At 46.2% G+C, this 21,614-nt stretch overlaps 1 protein-coding gene across 1 annotated transcript in view; it reads right to left on the minus strand.

Annotated features, from left to right (window-relative positions):
* The window catches only part of UBE2G1 (ubiquitin conjugating enzyme E2 G1), a 94,001-nt gene extending 72,995 nt beyond the window's left edge, over positions 1-21,006 (minus strand). The window contains exon 1 of the mRNA XM_058675231.1: positions 20,628-21,006. Coding sequence (XP_058531214.1) covers positions 20,628-20,673 — 46 coding nt within the window. The 5' untranslated portion in view covers positions 20,674-21,006. The remainder of the gene's footprint in view (positions 1-20,627) is intronic.
* Positions 21,007-21,614: the final 608 nt, after the last annotated feature.

Raw genomic sequence — 21,614 nt, forward strand, 5'->3', positions numbered from 1 at the left:
GGCCGACACTGTGACATAATGGGTAAAGCCACCACCTGCGGCGGCAGCAGCTCATATGGGAACTGACTTAAGTCCCAATAGCTCCTCTGCCATTACCTTCCCCTGTTAATATGCCCAAGTGCTTAAGCCCTTGCACCCATATGGGAGTGCCCCAAAGAAGCTCCTGGCTTCCGAACAGCCCAGCTTAGGCCACTGCAGTGACCCAGAGAAAAGAGGATATGTTTGTGTGTGTGTGTGTGTGTGTGTGTGTGTGTGTTGTACATGCACACGTGCCAGTGTGTATCTAATTCTGTCTTTCAAATAAATAAAAAATCTTTTTTATAAAAACAAAGAGATATGTTAACTGATTAAATTTCTAAAACACACGATTTGGCACCATTAAAACGTTTTTCATTTAAGTTCTATTTTTAGAAATTGATTTTACAGAAACACTGACATCTCTGAGAAAATCAAATTCCACCTAATGCACAACACTTTACAAAATGTTTTTTCAAAGGGCCCAGCGCAGTAGCCTAATGGCTAAAGTCATCACATTGCACACACTGGGACCCCAGGTGGTCTTTCTGGGATGTTTTAGTTGCAACTCTGCATGAGTTGCACCTATAGTGATCAGCATCTTCACAGGAGAAGATGGCCTCATTGGTGATTACTAATTGATCCACTGGGCATGAGCTCAAAGCCAGTATTTCCAGTGTATTCCTCACAGGAAGAAAAGGAAGCTTGTCACGTCAACTACATTGTAACTTGATAAACATTACAAATTTAACTATTCCAGGTACAAAAACATTCTTAGCTTCCTCAACAAGTAACAACTATTGTGATTAAAGTGATTATTACTCAATACTATGCTCAGTAATCATTCCTTTGCAAGCACTAACTTCTCTAATACAAATACACTGTTCAGTAAGTGGTAACCCTCTGCATGGATCTGGCCTGGTGCCCACTATCTGCGCCACCACTCGCACTGTGGCTGTCCCGGCCAAGCTTAGACAGCCCTACCAAAGGGGGCAGTGAGAAGATCCCGGCTCGTTTCCCCCACAGTGCTGCAGAAATGCCCACCCTTAACTGTGCCATCAGTTTTCTCGCCTCTACTAAATTCAATCCCACCAACAGCAAACAGCATATCAATTCTCCAGTCTTCACAACAAAATGAAGCCCACACCACTTCCAAATGCCGTCCTATTCCTCTTACAGTCTAAGTTTAGAGGTATCTCCATTCCTGATCTCTACCTACTTTCCACAAGCTCGTGCCCCTGCACAGAAACCGCCCTGTCCTCTAGTGCGCCCGTGCAGGCCTTGTCTCACCTCACGTCCCGAAGGCCCTGAAACTTCACTCACTCGGATCACAAGCCGTCAACATCTGACTGCCCTTTAACTTAGCTGACTATCACCCCCTCACTGATCTCTGCTAATTTGTCTTTGCAATGCTGCTGTGCCCAAGAATTAGTCACTAATCTTCCCTTTGTCTACATCTGTCCTTCAACCTTGTGGTTTACACATCTTCTACATATTAACAATTTCCCACAGACGTCTCTAAGCCAAACCTCTCTATCAAATTCCAACTCAACCATAATAAGCTGACTGCTTGACTAAAAGGCAATCCAAACTGGTCATCTTGAAATGCTGCCTCTTCTCATTGCTCCCCCTTTCCCCATCTCACTGTGTCAACCCCATCTTTGACTCAAGCTCAAACATTACTCCTCACAAACCCTGGTCCCCACACACCCTGACCATTCTATTTAAGAAATATATCCAAGAACCCAACCAGTCACTCACAACACCATCCTGCTGCAAGCCAATACTCTTGTCTCATCAGACTTACTCCTAAGCCCACAGCAGGCTGCTTCTGTGTGTGCCCTCCCTCTAGACTCCCTTCTCAGCACAGCAGGCCCAGACAGATCCTGTGTAAATGTACATCAGAGCAAGTCACCTCCTTACTGCAAACCCTGCAATGGCCACCCCTCTGAGCGCTAAAGCCCAGGTCCTTCTCCATAAAACCACACCTGGGCCCTGCTCCAAGACTCCACCCAGCTGGGCGCCTCAAGCTTAACCCTTTACCCTGCCTGTAAAGCTCTTCCCCTTATACCCTCCAAGCTTTCATTCCCTTTCCCTATACCACCAACACACGACCGTTTTAACTTAATTATCTAGTTTATTATCTGTCTTTCCACACTTCATGTACCTCCTGTCAGCACAATGTCTGTTTTTTTCAAAGCAGCATTGTGGGGTTGGCAACATGAAACAGCAAGCTAAGCCTCCACCTGTCGAGCCAGCAACATATAGAGAGCACCAGTTTGAGTCCTGGTGGCTACACTACTTTTTTTTTTTTTTAAGATTTACTTAATTGTATTGGAAAGTCAGATTTATACTGAGAAGGAGAGACAGAAAGATCTATCCACTGGTTCACTCTCCAAGTAGCCACAACGGCCATGATCCGAAGCCAAGAGCCAGGAGCCGGGAGCTTCTTCTGGGTCTCCCACACGAGTGCAGGGTCCCAAGGTTTTGGGCCATCCTCTACTGCTTTCCCAGATCACAAACAAGGAGGAGGAAGGGAAGCAGAGTATCCAGGATACAAACTGGCACCCATATGGGGTCCGGACACTTGCAAGGTTAGAACTTTAGCCACTAGGCTATCACACCAGGCCTGGTGGCTCCACTTTGGATTCAGCTCCTTGTTAATAACCTGAAAAAGCAGGAGATTGGCCCAAAACTTAGGACCTGCACCAACTGTGGCAGACCGAGAAGCTCCTGGCCCCAGGTCAGACCAGTTTTGGTGGCTGCAGCCATTTGGGAAGTTAACAAGCAGATGGAAGGTATTCGTTCTTTCTTGCTTTCTCCCTCCCTCACAACTGCATTAACTCATAATTAAAGTTTCACAACATGTTATGTTACACTAGACACCCAGAAGGAAGAAACAGAAATAGCATCAAGCAGCCAATCTAAAATACAAGAAAGTCCCAGCCTCTTAAGGAACAACTTAGCATTCATCACAAATATATATATCAGGTCTTCCCTGCAATGTTTATCCAATGACAATCTAACAGTCACATAACGTTTTCAACTCAAGTTCAAGCAGACTCAAAGGTCTTACAAATTTGCCCAGTTCTGAGCCCAGCACATCATCTCACAGTTTACAGAATGATGAGCAGTGTATCATCTGCAGTGGAGCACCTGACATTAGGGGCATGCGCTCAGTAAAAGGCCAAATGTGAAACCCACTGTCTTGGGCCCAGCGCGGTAGTCTAGTGGCTAAAGTCCTTGCCTTGTAAGCCTGGGATCCCAAATGGACCACCAGTTCCAGTCCTGGCTGCTCCACTTCCCTTCCAGCTCCCGACTTGTGGTCTGGGAAAACAGTAGAGGATACCCAAGACTTGGGACCCTGTATCTGCATGGGAGACCTGAAAAAGGCTCCTGGCTGCTGGCTTCAGATAGGCTCAGCTCCAGCTGCTGTGGCCACTTGAGTGAATCAGGGGACAGAAGATCTTCCTCTGTCTCTCCCCTCTGTATAGCTGCCTTTCCAATAAAAATAAATAAATCTTTGAAAAAAAAAATAAATCTGCCCAAGTCTTAATAAAGATTCAAAAGGTAGAATTAGAGACAGATCTTCATCTGCTGGTTTACTTCCTAATAGCCACAATGCCTAGAGCTAGGTTAGTCAAAATCCAGGAGCCTGGAGCTTCTTCTGGGTTGCCCACATAGGCGCAGGAGGCAAAGCACATATCCTATCCTCCATGGCAGAGCTAGAATGGAAGTGGAGCAGCTGGTTCTCAAACCAGAGCCCACATGGGATGTCAGCATTGCGGGCAGCAACGTCATCCACTACGCTGAAAAAAAGGCCTCATAATGTGCCCAATTTCAATTTGAAACGACATTGTGGGCCTGATGTGGTTGCTTAGCAGCTAAATTCCTTGCCTTGAACGTGCAGGATCCCATATGGATGCCAGTTCTAATCCTGGCAGCCCCACTTCCCATCCAGCTCCCTGCTTGTGGCCTGGGAAAGAAGTTAAGGACGGCCCGAAGCCTTGAGACCCTGCACCAGCATGGGAGGCCCAGAAGAGGCTCCTGGCTTCTGGCTTCTGATAGGCGAGTCTCTGATGATTGCGTACAATACCACTGTGCCAACTTCTGCCCTCAACCTGCTCCTCTTCTAATCCGCCTTCCTACTGTCACAATAGCAGATGACTCAAGTACTCAGGTCCCCATCACTAACATGGAAAACCAGAGTTCCATGTTCCTAGTTTCGCCTAAATAAAAATCTGGCTATTGCAGCCATTTCAAGAACAAATCCGTGAACTGTGATCTTCTGTTATCACTTTAAATAAATGAAATTCATTTTAAAAAACTAAATTTAAAAAAAAGTAAAAAACCAGTAATTCTAGTTTTAAAAATAAAAATATGTATTTTTATTGCAAAGTCAGATGTACAGAGAGGAGAGACAGAGAGGAAGATCTTTAGTCCAATGATTCACTCCCCAAGTAACCGCAACAGCTGGTGCTGCATTGATCCCAAGCCAGGAGCCAGGAACTTCCTCCAGGTCTCCCACACGGGTGCAGGTTTCCCAGGTTTTGGGCCGTTCTCGACTGCTTTCCCAGTCCACAAGCAGGGAGCTGGCTGGGAAGCGGAGCCACTGGGATCAGAAACAGTGTCCATATGGGATCCCGGTGTGTACAAGATGAGGACTTTAGCAGCTAGGCCACCGTGCCGGGCACAGTAATTCTTTTTAAAAAAGATCTCAATAATACTACAAAGAAAATATGTCTAGCAATAACAACCATTGAATCTATTACTGCATGTCTTCAGCCAGAGCACTAAGAGATACTTGGTATACCACTACTTTCACTGAAAAAAAGTCTTGCTTAATAAATGCTTATCAACTTACTGAGACTTGTTTACTCTTTTTTTTCTTTAAAAACAGATGTATTTATTTAAAAGGCAATCTGACAGGGAGTAACAGAGAGATTTCTGTCTTCTGGCTTGTTTTTCCAATGGCTACAACAGCCAGGCCATGGCCAGGCTGAAGTGAGGAACCAGGAACCCAATTCCAGTCTCCCACAGGCATAGCAGAGACTTATGGACTTGGTTCGTCTTTCACTGACTTCCCAGGTGCATTAGCAGAGAGATCAGAAGCAGAGCAGCTGGAACTTAAAATGTCACTCCAGGATTGGATATTGATAGTCCAAGTGGTAGTTTAACTCAGGGTACCACAGCGTCAGTCCCACGTTATACCCTCCTTTATTACTGGATTTCCACAAAAGGGCACAGATTTAATGTTTTAAAATGTGAGTTAACATGGGGCAGGTATTTAACACAGCAACTAATTTCCCACTTGGGATTTCTGCATCCCATGTGAGAGTTGTTTACTCTTCTAATAGTCACCTATTACACAATTCTCATCTTACAAGAGGAGATCTCTTCTTGATTTTCAGAGCATGAAATCAGAGACAGATTCGATATGTAGATCTACAAGTAAAAATAGAACAGATTCCAGGGACTCGAATGGAGAAGGAAGAGTATAACAAGCCTTACTTAAGTAAACAAGCTATGGTATTTACTCAAAAAGCTAACCTTAGAGGAGGCACTTCATACTATTTCAATACAATGATTTGCTCTTTTGGAAACAGCTTATTTTGGGGTTCCCAACACGATTATAACATCTGCTATCAGTATTTCAATAATGCAATGTTCAAAATCTTTTTGTTTTTTTATTTAAGATTTATGTATGTACTTGTTTTTCTTTGTTTGTTTTTATTAAGATTTATTTACTTGAAAGAGAACTTGAGAGAGTCAGAAAGAGAAGAGGAACATGGAGTCACACCCAGGGGAGGTGCTGATGTCTCAGGCCAAGGCATTAGTCACTTTGCCACACTGACAGCCTAGAATCTTTCTCTTTAATTCCCAAAGGGTTTTGTGGATTTTTTTTTTTAAGATTTACTTATTTTTATTGTGAAGTCAGATAAACACTGAGGAGGAGAGACAGAGAGGAAGATCTTCCGTCTGTTAATTCACTCCCCAAGTGATGGCAATGGCTGGAGCTAAGCTCATCCAAAGCCAGGAGCCAGGAGCCTCTTCCGGGTCTCCCATGCAGGTGCAGGGTCCCAAGGCTTTGGGCCGTCCTAGACCACCTTCCCAGGCCACAAGTAGAGAGCTGGAAGGGAAGTGGGGCATCAAGGACTGGAACTGGTGGTCCATATGGGATCCCAGGCTTACAAGGTGAGGATTTAGCCACTAGACTACTGTGCCGGGCCCTGGTGTCATTTTTACTTATGGAGGTATGCCATGAACAAAAATGCTTTGAAACTCATTTTGTGCATTGTGAAAATATTACTTTACAATGTTCTTTCAAAGTTCATTCTTGCAGTGAAAAATACTATATAATTTTTTAAAATCAGAAAAAAATTGCTTCAGTCTTGTGTGTAATTTTCAGATTCCTTTTTGGTGTCATGTGCTAGAAATCTTGACTGCAGGGGCCTGTGTTGTAAAACACAAATTTAAACTTTTGCTTGCAGGGTTCACATCCCATATGGGCACTAATTTGTATCCCAGCTGCTCCACTTCCCAACCAATTCCCTACTGATGGCCTGGGAAAACCAGCAGAGGATGGCTCAAGTCCTTGATCCCTTGCATCCATGATGAAGATCCTTAAAAAGCTCCTGGAAGGCCCAGTGCAATAGCCTAGTGGCTAAAGTCCATGCCTTGCATGCACCAGGATTCCATATGGGTGCCAGTTCTAAAGCACGGCTGTTCCACTTCCCATCTAGCTCCCTGCCTGTGGCCTGGAAAAGCAGTAGAGAATGGTCCAAAGCCTGGGGACCTTACACCCACTTGGGAGACACAGAAGGAGCTCCTGACTCCTGGCTTTGGATTGGCTCAGCTCCGACTATCATGGCCACTTGGGGAATGAATCAGTGGATGAAAGATCTTTCTCTTTCTCTCTCTCTCTCTCTCTCTCTCTCTCTCTCTCTCTCTCTATATATATATATATATATATATATATATATATATATATATACACATATATATATTCTCTCTGTAAATCTAATTAAAAAAACAAAACAAACAAAAAAGCTCCTGGAATTTGAATTCTAACCACCTCAGCTGCAGTCATTATGGCTATTTGGGGAGTGAACCAAAGGAAGGAGAACTCTGTCTCCTTCTCTATAAATCTGCCTTTCAAATAAAAATAATTCTTAAAAAAAATTCAACATTCCTGGAGCCGGCACACTAGTGTCACATTCTGATTCTCTGGCTGTAACATGACATCCCCTGTGGGCAAACAGTTCAAGTCTTTGATGCTCTACTTCATCTCCCCTTATTACCTGGGAAAGCAGAGGAAGATCGCCCAAGTTTTTGGGACCCTGCATCCCTGTGGGAAGCCTAGAAGTAGCTCCTGACTTCGAAACGGCTCAGCTCTGACCACTGCTGCCATTTGGGGCATGAACCAGTGGATGGAAGAATTTTCTCTCTGTCTCTCCCTTCTAAAACTGATGTTTTTGCAATAAAAATAAGTAAATCTTTTTTCTAAAATTAGATGGGGGCCTGGCATAGTAGCCTAGTGGCTAAAATCCTCGCCTTACCTGTGCCAGAATCCCATAAAGGCACTGGTTCGTGTCCCAGTGGTCCCACTTCCCAATCAGCTCCTGTTTGTGGCCTGAGCAAGCAGTCAAGGCCCGTCCAAGGCCTTGGGACCCTGTACCCACATGGGAAACCCAGAAGAGGCTCCGGGTTCCTGGTTTTGGATCAGCTCAGCTCTGGCCATTGCAGCCACTTGGGGAGCAAATCAGAAGATCTTTCCTCTCTGTCTCTCCTCTTCTCTGTATATCTGACTTTGCAATAAAAGTAAATTTTCAAAAACAAATCCCTATGGATGATCTCTCTACCGTTCCCTCTCTGAAATTCTGCCTTTCAAATACAGATTTGAAAATAAATAGTCTTGGGCCCGGCACGATGGTCTAGCGACTAAAGTCCTGGCCTTGAAAGTCCCAGGATCCCATATGGGTTAAAACAAAATGTTTTTAATTAATAATCTTTAAAATTAAAATTTTTAAGTACACTTCTGGAAAAAAATAAGAGTAAGATCTATACGTGAAACACTACAAGTGTTGCTAAAACTTAGAAAAGACCAAAACAGGGGCTGACATGGTGGCTCAACTAGCTAATCCTCTACCTGCTGTCATCAGCAACCCATATTGCCACCCGGTTCTAATCTCAGCTATTCCACCTTCCATTAACTCTCTGCTTATGGCCTGGGAAAGAAGCAGAGAATGGTTAAAGTACTTGGTCCCTTGCAACCACATGAGAGACCCAAGAGAAATCTTAGGTTCCCTGGTTTGAATTGACTCAGCTCTGGGTGTTCTGACCATTTGCGGAGTGAACCAGCAATTGAAAGATCTCTTCCTATTAATCTCAACCTCTCCTTCTCTTTAAAAATACACCTTTCAGGCCTGGGGTGGTGGCCTAGCAGCTAAAGTACTCATCTTAAATGTGCCAGGATCTCATATGGTTACCGGTTCTAATCCCAGTAGCTCCACTTCCCATCCATCTCCTTGCTTGTGGCCTGGCAAAGCAGTTGAGGTTGGCCCAAAGCCTTGGGACCCTGTATTACGTGGGAGACCCAGGAGAGCTCCTGGCTCCTGGCTTCGGATCGGCGCAGCACCAGCCGTTGCAGTCACCTGGGGAGTAAATCATCGGACGGAAGAACTTCCTCTCTGTCTCTCCTCCTCTGTACATCTGACTTTGCAATAAAAATAAAATAAATCTTTAAAAAACAACTTCAAAAAAATACATATTACATTATCTCAATTAAATAACATGCTGAAAAGAATCAAGGACAAAAAACGAAATAGCAGTAGCCTAGATACAGAATTGGGAAAGGAAAGTGACCATTAATATGCCCAAAATTTCTTCTAGAAGGATGAAAAAAAATTCTGGGGCAGGTTTTGGCCCAGCCTATGGCCCACATCAAAGTGAGTTTGACTTTTGGATCCACTTCTAACTCCAGTTCCCTGCTAATGCACACACTGAACACAGCCAAGCATTTGGTTCCACACTGCCCCTGTTGGAGAGCTGGGCTGAATGACCAGTTCCAAGCCACAGCCCGGCCCAGCCCAAACCGTTGTGGGCATTTGGGGAATGAACCATCAGAGAGAGAGAGAGCTATACCTGCCCTGTGTCTTTCATATGAAGTTAAATAAATATTAAGAATGAAATTTTAAAAAAAATAAGAAAAGGAAGTCAGGGCTAGTGCTAGAGGTGAAGATGTTGTCTGTAGCGCTGGCATTCCATATGGGCCTTGGTTCAAGTATTGGCTGCTCCACTTCAGATCCACCTCCTTATGTGCCTGAGGAAAGCAGCCTGAAGATGGCTCAAGTGCTTGGGCCGCAGCACCCACATGAGAACCCCCGAAGAAGCTCCTGACTTCGCACTGGCCCAGCGCCAGGTGTTCTGACCATTTGGGGAGTAAAGATCCCTGCCTCTGTCTCTGTCTCTCCCTCTCTCTTTCTCTGTAACTCTCCCTTTCTAATAAATAAATCTTTTTTTTTAAAAAATAAGACATATGGTAAAGGCAGGTTGGGAGACAGTTTCACAATTTCCTAACAGTCTTGTCATACACCCAGCAACAAAGACGGACAAACTATGGTACAAAAGCATGCATATAGGGGCTCGGTGGTGTGGCCTAGTGGCTAAGGTCCTCGCCTTGATCCCATATGGCCGCTGGTTCTAATCCCGGCAGCTCCACTTCCTCTCTGTCTCTCCTCCTCTCAGTATATCTGACTTTGTAATAAAAATAAAATAAATCTTTAAAAAAAAAAAGCATGCATATAGTGGAAAGTATAAACAATGGGACACCACCTGACAATCAACAGCAACAGGTCACCATGCAAGAACATCACTGGATTTCACTAAACCAAACAAGCCAGACCCCAAAGCTACATACAACATCCTGGAAAAAGCAAAAGCCTATGACAGAAAACAAACCAGTGGCTGTTAACACTTGAGGAGGAGGAAGTGGTTGATAATAACGAGAACTCAAAGAGGAAATCTGAGGGTAGAACCCTGACACGATGCTCCAAGTTTCAGATCTGGGGGCTGGGACTCAACTTAAGGCACTCTGATATACAATGCAGGAATCCCAAGCAGTAAATAACTTTATGGCTGTGCCAAACATCTAGAGCAAATGCTTGTTTTTTAAAAAGGCTATCAGTCATACTGCACCCCCAACAGCCATACCACATGCCTGGGAATCTGAAGAGGGTAGCAGCCCAACACCCTCATCAGCACCATTGCTGCACCTGTGAGAGTTAAATATAAACCAGACTAGCCAGCGACAGTGTTGTTCTGCTTCTCAGGGCAAACGTTAAGGGCAGAAACAGAAGCAATGGCATGCTCCTAAGGCAGGATGAAGAAACAACTAGAGAAGATACTGGAAATGCAGCACTTCCCTGGGGGAAATATCACACCTGAGAAGTTTACAGCATTTTAAAACAAAGAAATTAGCACAACCTAAACTCCTAGACCTTTAATGAGATACAAGCTACTCCATATGCTGCTACAAAGAAACCTATAAAAACCACCACCCTTTGTTTATCTAGGGTGAGAGTGTTAAGGAAGGCTTCATAGTAACATTTCTCTACTTAATCCTTGAAATAAAATTCTGTCCTAATTCTTAAGCAAAGAGGACAAGAACTAAACAGATTTCAAATACTAGATGCAGCTATCAACCAATATAACTTTCAAAAGTTACACACTTCAGCACAGCGCAGTAGCCTAGTGGGTAAAGTTCTCATCTTGCATAAACTGGGATCCCATATGGGTGTCGGTTCTAATCCTGGCTACTCTGCTTTCCTTCCAGCTCCCTGCTTGTGGCCTGGGAAAGCAGCTGAGGATGGCTCAAAGCCTTGGTTGGAACCCTGCACCCATGTGGGAGACCCAGAAGAGTTTCTGGCTCCTGGCTTCAGATCAGTGCAGCACCGGCCATTGCATCACTGGGGGAGTGAATCATTGGACAGAAGACAATTCTCTCTGTCTTTCCTCCTCTGTCTCTCTCTCTCGCTCTCTCTCTCTATATATATATGTATGTGTGTGTGTATATATATATATATATATATATATATATATATATCTGACTTTGCAATAAAAATAAATAAATCTTAAGAAAAAAAGAACAAATCTAGAAAAACTACCAGTGCTGGTAAGGGTATGGAGAAGCTGGAGCTCTCCCTTGCATTCTGCTGCTGGGATTGTAAAATAGTATAACCCCAATGAAAAAGTATAAAGTTTTCTAAAAAATAAAACTATAACTACTCAAAGTAGGTAACAATAATTGTAACAGAAGCTGGCACTGTGGCCTAGCCCACTAACCTTCCACCTTTAGTGTCAACAACCCGTAAGTGCTCTGGTTGAAGTCCTGACTGCTCCACTTTCCAGCCTGCCCCCTGTTTGCAGCTGAGAAGCAGTGGAGTTATGGCTCAAATGCTTGGGCTCCTGGCTTCAGATAGGCTCAGCCCTAACCACTGCAGCCATTTGTGGAGTCAGTCAACAAGCTGGAAAATCGTTCCCGCTCTGTCTCTCCTCTTTGTGTAACTCTGCCTTTCAGTCACGACAGTACTCCACCCCAGGCTCTGTGATAAATAGCATGTAGGTGGCAGGTATTCCCCCAAGGGGCTTCCTAACCACTGCACCAATGCCCACTGGGGTGGGGGTAGGAGAGAATGATTGCTTCATAAATAAAATTATACAGTACATAAGATTTCTCCTTTCTTTCTTTAAACAAAGGAGAGACAGAAAAACTTTCCATCCACTTGAACCACTATTTGGTTCACTCCCCAACTAGCCGCAACAGCCAGAGTTAAGCAGACTGGAAGCCAGGGGCCAGGAGCATCTGCTATGAATGCAGGAACAAGGTTTCAAAGCCCCAGGCCAACCTCTGTTGCCGTCCCAGGACACAAGCCAAGATCTGGATAGGAAGTAGCGCAGCTGGTGCATGAACCAACGCCCATATGTCCGGTGCTGCTGGGAGGAGGAGGGATAGCCAATTGAACATCATACCAGGCCCTACAAAAGCTCCAGTTTGGCTCTTTTCAGGAGTTAAAATAATTCCAAGTTGTTTTGTCTATCAACATTTTGTGTTTTCACTGCTGCGTAGTACGTCCTCCCAGTATGGATGCACCAAAGGACATCTGGGTTATTTCTAGTTTTTAGTTACTACTAGGATATCTACTATGAATGCACACATACGCTTTCATTTATCTGAAATAAACACCAAACTGTGCAACCGCCAGACTTTTTTCAATAGAGCCTGGGACACTTTCAATTCCCACCAGCCATGTATGAGATAAACTTTTCTGCATTCCCATTAGCATTTTCTGCTATAACATATTTTTTATTTAGCTATTCTGATAGGCTATATGGTGATAACCTGATGTGGTTTCCATTTGCATTTCCCCAATGTCTAATGTGCTGAACATCTTTGCATTTGCTTATTTGCCATCTGTGTGTCCTCTTCTGTGAATTATCTGGTTATGTCTTTTGCTTATTTTCTAAATAAATCAGCTGGCTTTTCTTTAAATGTTGAGTTTTATATAGTGTAGATACAATCCTTTGCCAAATATGTGACTTGTAGCTTCTAGCCTGTCTTCTCATTCTAACACAGACTGTCACAGAGCTGAAGTTTTAAATTTTGATGATGTACAGTTTATCAATATTTCCTTTTATGGACCATGATTGACATCATGTCTAAAATCTACACACCTAACACTACTTTGTCTTGAAACAGAAACTCTAATAAACATATCTAACATAGTAAGACAATAACAATGCAACTGCAGTATGCGCCCCGCTAAAGCAATTCAAAATTGTCTGCAAATTTTTAAATTCCTGCTTAATAACTTTTTAAAAGAAAGTCTACTTTCTAACATTAAAACAAAAAAAAATTCCAGGTAAAACTTTAAATAGGTTTTCTGCTGTTACACCTTTAACATATTTTTTAATCGAGAATGATAAATAAGAAAAGCAAAAACAAACTTAAAGACTAGCAGAAGATGGGCTGGCACCATGGCTTAGCATACTAACCCTGAGCTTGTGGTACAGGCATCCCACAAGGCACCAGTGTGAGTGACACATGCTCCGCTTCTGATTCAGATTCCTACCAATGGGCCTGGCAAAGCAATGGAAGATGGCCAAGTCCTTGCACTCCTGCACCCACGTGGGAGATCCAGAAGTCACTGGCTGACCAACCCAGCTCCACCCACTACAACCATTTAGAGAGTCAAACAGTAGACAGAAGATTTCATTCTTTATTTAGTAACAAATAAATCTTAAAAAAAAAAAAAAGACTCTTGATCCTAAGTTGAATTGTGTCCATTATACTTAGCATACTCTCAAAAAAGTACACTTCAATTAAGTAAAAATTTAAATTACACAAGGTCAAATAACACATCCTGACACTGCACTCTTCATCCAAGAAAAGGAAGTCAAAAGGCAACCACAATTCCGCAACACTCACCGAATTGCCAGATTTCTCCACACTAGATATTGCCCTATTAATACCCAAGACATGTGATTTCCACCATATGTGGAAGAAAAACAGAATAATCTATTTTAACTTAAGAAACTACATAATACAACTTTATACTTTGGCACTGCTTTGCAGTAAATAAAGATCATTCTATTATGCTATCACAATACAAATTATGGAGTTCAGGTCAACATCTAATAATTCAGCAATATTCAATTTTTTTAAAAATATTTATTTTCATTGTTATCTAAAGGCAGTGAGACTCAAAAGGAAAGAGAGAACTTCCATCCACTGGTTCATACTTCGGGGCCCACATCAGTCAGAGTATGGCGAGCCAGAAACCAGAACTTAATCCAGGTTTCCCAGGCGAGTGGCGGCAATCTCAGCCATGCGCCACCATCTGCTGCCATCCAGGGCACATTAGCGGGACTCCAGACCGGAAGCAGAGGAGCTGGGGCTTAAACACAGGCACTTCAACATGGCGTGCAAGGCAGGAGTATCAAGGAGACACTACAGTGCTGAGTCAACACCTGCTCCAGCATTATTTTAGATTTCAAAAGTGAGTTTGCCACACTGAAGTCACTAGCTACATTGTGCTTTCCAAGCTTCCTCCTGATCCACACCCTGGTGGGAGCAGGTGATGACTTAAGTCAGTCCTTGGGTACCTGGTGTGCAGGGGTTGAGTTGTCAGAGATTCCAGCTTCTCCTGACTGTCACAGGCTTTTGGGGAGTGAACTAGTAAATGGAAAATTAACTGATCACTTTCAAATAAGACGGAAAAAAAAAAAAAGAAGAGAGAAAGTGAGATCATCCATTACAAAACAGAATCCTTCACAATCTATATTTCATTCTGGTTAGAGAAAAGCAAACTGTTTTTATAAAACTAGGTTTCATTACATTAATAAAAAAAAAATTAACTCAATAAAAAGTATTCTTTAGGGCCCAGTGCAATAGCCTAGAAGCTAAAGTCCTCACCTTGTACGCACCAACATCCCATATGGATGCCAGCTCGTGTCCCAGTGGTTCCACTTCCCATCCAGCTCCCTGCTTGTGGCCTGGGAATGCAGTCAAGGATGGCCTAAAGCCTTGGGACCCTGCACCCACACGGGAGACCCAGAAGAAACTCCTGGCTCCTGGCTTTAGATTGGCTCAGCTCCAGCCATTTGGGCCACTTGGGGAGTGAACCATCGGATGGAAGATCCATCTCTGTCTCTCACTCTCTTTGTAGATCCTACTTTCCAATAAAAATAAATAAATCTTTTTTAAAAAAACTACCTAAAAGTCATTTATTCCTTAGTGTTAAAAAATGTACTGATGAGAGGCAGATGCTGTGATGAGGTGGGTAACAAGCCTTGCTGCAGGCATCCCAACCCAAGTCTGGGCCCTAGCCACTTATGTGGATTCTGGAAGAAATTCTAGCTACTTGGTTTGGCATGGCCCCACTCATGCTTTTGCTGTCATTTGGATAGTGAATAAGTCAATGGAAGACCTCTGTCTCTCTATACTCTGCCTTTCAAATAAATAACTAAGTACAGAGGAACTCAAGACTGTTGCAGATTGGGCCTGGTGGCGTGGCCTAGCGGCTGAAGTCCTCGCCTTGAAAGCCCCGGGATCCCATATGGGCGCCGGTTCTAATCCCGGCAGCTCCACTTCCCATCCAGCTCCTGCTTGTGGCCTGGGAAAGGAGTCGAGGATGCCCTAAAGCCATGGGACCCTGCACCCGTGTGGAAGACCTGGAAGAGGTTCCTGGTTCCTGACTTCAGATCAGCACAGCACTGGCCGTTGCGCTCACTTCCTCTCTGTCTCTCCTCCTCTCTGACTTTGTAATAAAAAATAAATCTTTGGGCCCGGTGGTGTGGCCTAGCGGCTAAAGTCCTCGCCTTGAAAGCCCCGGGATCCCATATGGACGCCGGTTCTAATCCCGGCAGCTCCACTTCCCATCCAGCTCCCTGCTTGTGGCCTGAGAAAGCAGTCGAGGATGGCCCAAAGCTTTGGGACCCTGCACCCGCGTGGGAGAGCCAGGCCCTGGCTCTAAAGTCAGGAGCCAAGAGCATCATCTGCGACTCCCTATAGCTGCAAGGACCAAAACACCTGGGCCATATTCTACTGCTTTTCCCTGGCCATTAGCACAGAGATGGATCAAAAGTGGAGTAGGTTGGATCACAATCCAGCTTTACGCAACACATCACAACAATGACCCCAAGTTAATGCTAAATATCATACTCATTAGCCAGAATCTTCTACTTAATAGAGTAATAATCAGTTATTCTATTTGTTTCCAATTGTTAATGGAATTGTTTCCAATTAAGATTGTTACGAGTGCCAATATACACTAGAAAGGCCAGCCACAATTGTTGCCCTTCCAACTCCTTTGAATAGCTTAGAACACCAAGGCTGCAGATCATGGCAACCGTGAGCACAAAACAAGGAAGTAGGACAGCCTGCAGGTGGTCCTCCAGCAGGTGGAGGGAGCAGGGGAGAGCGGAAGGCACCTACAGAGGACACAACCACAACCTCACAGTTACTCAAAACAATACTTTAAACGTTGGATTCTTGAGGCCAGCATTGTGGCATGGCAGGCAAAGCTACGGTCTGCTAGCCACAAGAGCATCCCATAGGGGTGCCAGTGTAAGCCCTGGCTGCTCCACTCACCCAGCTCCCTGCTAATGTGCCTGAGAAGACAGCAAATCACACAACTCCTTGGACTCCTGCTTCCCAAGTGGTAGACCAGGATGAAGCTCTTGGCCTCAGCCTGGTCCATCCTGGGTCATTGAGGCAGTGAGCCAAGGCATGGAAGATCATTTCTCTGTGTATCTCTCTCTCTGACTTTCAAATACATTAATAAATCTTTTTCTAAAAAATGTGGTTAAGGGGCCCAGCGCAATAGCCTAGTGGGGGAAATCCTTTCCTTGCATGCACTGGGATCCCATAAGGGCGCTTATATCCCAACTGCTCCACTTCCCATCCAATTCTCTGCTTGTGGCCTGGGAAAGCAGTCAAGGACGGCCCAAAGCTTTGGGACCCTGAACCCATGTGGGAGACCCGGAAGAGGCTCCTGGCTTCGGATCTGCTCAACTCCAGCTGTTGAGGTCACTTGGGGAGTGAACCAGTGATTAGAAGACCTTTCTCTCTGTAACTTCCTTTCCAATCATAAATAAGTAAAAAAATTTTTAGATTCCATTAAGATAGAAAATGAGTTCAGTTAGACAAATTTTTTTAATGAACTATCAACATCAAAAGCTTAGTGCTCTTTAGTGCATAACCGTAAATGCGAAAGTATTTTCCTCCGTTCTGTAGAATGTAGGCCTTGGTTAACATGGCTAAAATATACTTTCTACTGTTAAGAACCTTATAGTGTGGCACAGCGGTTTAAGATACTGCTCAGGAATGCCAGTAGCAGAGTTTGGCTGTTCTGCTTCCAGCCCAGTATCCTGCTAATGCCTGCGAAGGAAGCAGGAAGCTATCCCAAGTCCTTGGGCCTCTGCCACCTCTGCGGGAGCAGACCGGAATGGAGTTCCAGGCTCCAGATTATGGCCTAGCAACCATCTGGGGAGTCAATCAGTGGACAAAAGACTTGTTTCTGTATCTCTCCCTTTCTTTGTCACCTCACCTTTCAAATAAATGTATAAATCATGAGGGAACAAAAAAAATTAAGTGTGCTATTTGGTACAATAAATTTTATGAAGATGAGAAAGCCAATTTTGGTAGTTACTGGGCAAATTGATTTTGAATACTGAAATGTTTAAACTCCTATTTCATAACTATAAATCACTGTTCCTTAGGGAGCAATTTGAGTCTCTGAAAAACGAAGTCCTGATTCTAGTGGCACTAGCAGCAGCACCTTGACCTTGGCCAAGTCACTTAAGCTCTCCAAGCCTCTGCTTCCTTATAGAGAGGGCTAGTCCTACAGCTGCAGTCCAAGCACAGTGCTGGTGCATGTCAAGCCTCACTGAACCACTTCCCATGTGGACACAGGCAAGATGCTCTCTGGAGGCCAGTGCTGTGGCCAGTGCTGGTTGTGCGGTGCCACCACCCCTGATCAGCATTAGGCTAGCATTCCATTTCTCCACTTTCAACCCAGCTCCCTGCCAATGGCCTGGGAAAGCAGCAGAGAATGGCTCAAGTGCTGGGCTCTGGCCCAATCCCTGGCAAATGTAGCCATTTGGGAATCTCTCTCTCTGCCTCTCCCATGAGGTAACACTTTCATTTAAATAATTCTAACCCCCCTCAAAAAAAGTCCTGCCTAAAAACATACACAACTCTCAGTAATAACTGTATCCATGAAAAACCTTAGGGTCAAGCAACACTTTTTCCCCCCTTCTGTATTTCTAACCAGTGCTTACATAAATTTTCAAAACATAAAATGTTTAGGATTATTTTCTATGGTGGGGATTTCTTAGTATTTATGCGTTGCTGCAAGGTTTAACCACTACTGAACTGGCAATCAGTCAGAGTCTAATAATATCCACATTGAAACACACCACCTAGCTGATTTCATGAATCTGTTAGGTGTTCTGACTTGCTTCACAACAGCTAGCATGAAAAACCTCAACCCAGCGGTTTTCAACCAGAGGTGTTTACCCCTCAGTGACACGCAGCAGCGGAGACATGCTTGGCTGTCACTACTGTGGGACATGTTCCTAGCATCTAGTGGGCAGGACATGAGAATAGAAAAACAATCTAACACGCACTGTACAGGCCCCTGAAACAAAGAGGGAACCCAAAATACCAACAGTGCCGAGGCTGAGAAACGCTGTGAAAGCAACAAGGTTCTTCGTTACAGCCACGACACCACACCAGGTAATAAGACTGGCAGGATAGGAGCTCAACCAGTCAAACTACTGCTGGCCGCCGCTGTTAAGTTTCTGGAATTCTAGCAGACAGGATAGGATGGCTTACAGTATGCTACCTACTCAATTTCAGTACATTTTAAGCTTCTTAAAGCAGTTCCTGTCAAACCTCACGAAAGTTCACTCTGATTTCAAGAGCCTGCATTTTCTCATTCTTTTCCAAACGACACTTGTAGAACCATAAAGTTCAAATAATATACCATTAAATTAAAGCCAGGACTTTATTGCAGTAAATAATTAACAAGTCTTTCCAAATAAAGTTGATCTACATTTCAATAAACATATTGCCTTGGCCTACTCTTTCATACATTTTGAGCAAGTTAATTAGAATCCTTAAAATTTTAAGAGAACCTTAAAATCGGTTTTCATTTTTTATATCTATTGTCTTATTTTAACTTTTATTTTGAATATTGTTTACATAGTTGAGGGATGCATGCCCATCAGTTTCATGATGTCTGACCAAGAAGGTAAGAAATGTTAACCAGCAGTTAGGCAACTCCATGAGGCTTGGGAAACCACACTCACTCATGTTTTCCTCTATGTTACCTTCCAGTGCGCCCTCACAGAAAAGCAACCATTAATAGAGATTTCAGAAGTGTTTTCTCAATTCTTAGGATACTGTTTTTAAAAAATGCAAAATGGAACCATCAAAATCTACAGCTGGTTCCCAAATGGCTAACAGTTTTGACATATTGCTTGCTACTGCTAACACTCGATGTTATAATTTACTTTCTAAGTCAATGCTTAATTCCTTTTACACCATTTAAAATGTGTATCTTTTCCATTATGTAAGAGTTGAGTGCTATTTTTAAAACTTAGTAGTTAAATACTATTTAATGGCTCACATTAATAAAATTTCCCGATTAAAGACTTCTTAGGAAGACAAAAGAAAATCTTAGTTCCTTCCTCCAAAACAAACGAAAGGACACAGAAAAGCTGTGTTCCCAAATACAAAACACATGGAGCTGTTATTCTTTCACTGCTGTTCCAATATATTACTCGTCATGGGCAGCACCAGAATTCCTTCATTCACTCCAAGTCACTCCCCCTGAACATGTAGAACTTTAATACTTGTCCAAACCTGCTTGCTCATGGTCTAATAATAAACCCAATTATACAATCTAACAACCCCTGACAACCTTTTCCTTAAGCAGCCACAAAGGGAATGTAACTTATGTCTCCAACTCCCAATCAATCTATTTTCAAAGTTTCTTCTCTCTGGCCTTCGGGCTTCTGCCGTAGCTTAGGGACAGGGGCAGGGCAGAGCGGGTTGTGGGGGAAACGGCCTGCCCCGGGAAGGATCGCTCAGGGCGTCGGACAGCAGGGCTCACTGCTGCTGGCTCATTTCTCTTTAAATCTGGCAGCACGTGGGGTGGCATTGTGAAGCCACCAACCCGCCTCCCCCCTCGCACTCCGCACACGTCCGTGCCCAGTGCGCATGCTCCGCTCACACAGTCCTAGCAGAGTAGGAGCCAACCCCCGAAAAAGTCAACCTGGAAGCCGCAAACGGCCGGAGGCCGGGACAATGGGGGAGGGGGCCGCAGGCTGCTCCGGGCCGGCCGATCGCCGCGGCCTGGGGCGCCGCCCGGGGGTCGCAGCAGGCGGGCACACAGCCCCGGGGCTCAGCGGGGCCAGCCGGGAGGCCAGGGCGGCCAGCGAGCACAAAGCCCCGGGCCGGCCAGCGGGAGGCTGTGCCCTCTCTCGGCCCGCTCGCTCCCTCCCCCAGCCCGGCGGCGCAGCCCGAGCCCGTGCCAGGCGGAGGCAGGCGAGGCGGCGTCCCGCACCCCGCGCGCCCGCGCCCAGGCCGCGGCGCTTTTGTTGTCGGGCACAAGTCGGCGGCCCCACGGGCGCTGCCAAGGGGCACAAGTTTGGCGCGTCTCGCCACTCCGGCCGGGGGCCAGCTGCGCCCTCGCCCGCTCCCGCCTCCAGCTGCCCCACGCGGCTGAGACACCTCGGAGCCAGGGACGACGACGACGAGGGCCGCGCGGGGGCCCAGCCTTCCCCAGCCGTCCCTTCCACCGCGAGGGTCCCGAGGCCTCGGCCGCACCTGAGCCTTGGGGGGGACCCGCCCCTCCTCCGGGACGAGGCTGTGCCCCGGCCGGGGACCCGCAGCCCTGTCCCCGCCACCGGGCCGCGGGGGAGGGGGCCGCGGGCGCCCCGGCAGGGATGCCCTCCCCGAGGCCGGAGGAAGGGCGGAGGTGGCCGGCAGCCCGCTGTCGCCGATCGCGAGCCGGGCCCGGCGCCCCGCCGCCCTCCCCGCTCACCTGCCAGCTGTCTTCGCAGGAGCAGCGCCGACTGCAGTTCCGTCATCGTCCCCCCCTTGCCAAAGGGCCCAGGCTGCCCGCCGGGGCGTTCGGAGAGCCGGAGGCAGGTTCTGAGGGCGGCCGGGGCTGGGGGTGCCGAGGAACCCGGGCCCCGCGAACGGAGCGCCGGAGCTGAGGGAGGCCGGCTCGGGGCGGCGATCGTGACGCCTCACGGACGGTGCTGCTGGACGGCTCGGCTCCTTCTCACAGCGCCTCACGCCCGGAAGGGGAGGATACCGGGGCGGCCGCGGCGCGCACTGGGACTTGACTCGCCAGCTTCCCTCCTTCAGCCCGCCCGTCGGCCCCACCGGTGCCTGGCCCGGACACTGCCTCACTGCGCGCAGGACCGCTCCGCGCAGGCGCGCTGGGCCGGCCTCCCCGGGCAGCGGCCGGCCCGCCGGCCCGACCCCTCGGCCCCCCGGCTCCGCCCCTCGGCCGCGGAGCCCCGCCCCCGCGCTCCGTGGGCCCCGCGGCCGCCATGTTGGGAAGGTCCACGCTCCGCTGACAGCTGAGGGCTCGGCGGGTGGACGCCGCGTGGACGCCATGACGGAGAGGTCGCCAAGGGTCAGGACACCACCTCAGGTTGGGGGCGGGAAGCAGGTGGTCTGGGGGGTAAAGAGCCCGCGCGAAGTGGTGGCTGTCTAGTGGTTGGCGAGCACCCAACAGCCATCCAACACTGCACACATGGCCCTTGAATTACTCATTGTTAGAAAGCTGAAGGAGTGCTGTGGTGTGCCCCATTTTAAGCGATCACCAAAACAGACCTCATATACATTCTCTTTACAAAAAGAAGGCCCAGAAACATGCTTGGATTGAGGTTTTCTGCATCTCGTAGTACAAAACGTTGTAGACACATCCTGTATACGCTCCATGAGTCAAGAGATTTGAAAACAGCAAAATCTGATAGATACATTTCAAACTGTCGCCCAGAAAGGCATCTGCTATGTC

Source organism: Ochotona princeps, chromosome 17 (assembly GCF_030435755.1).
Source record: "Ochotona princeps isolate mOchPri1 chromosome 17, mOchPri1.hap1, whole genome shotgun sequence".
In the NCBI taxonomy this organism is placed as follows: Eukaryota; Metazoa; Chordata; class Mammalia; order Lagomorpha; family Ochotonidae; genus Ochotona; species Ochotona princeps.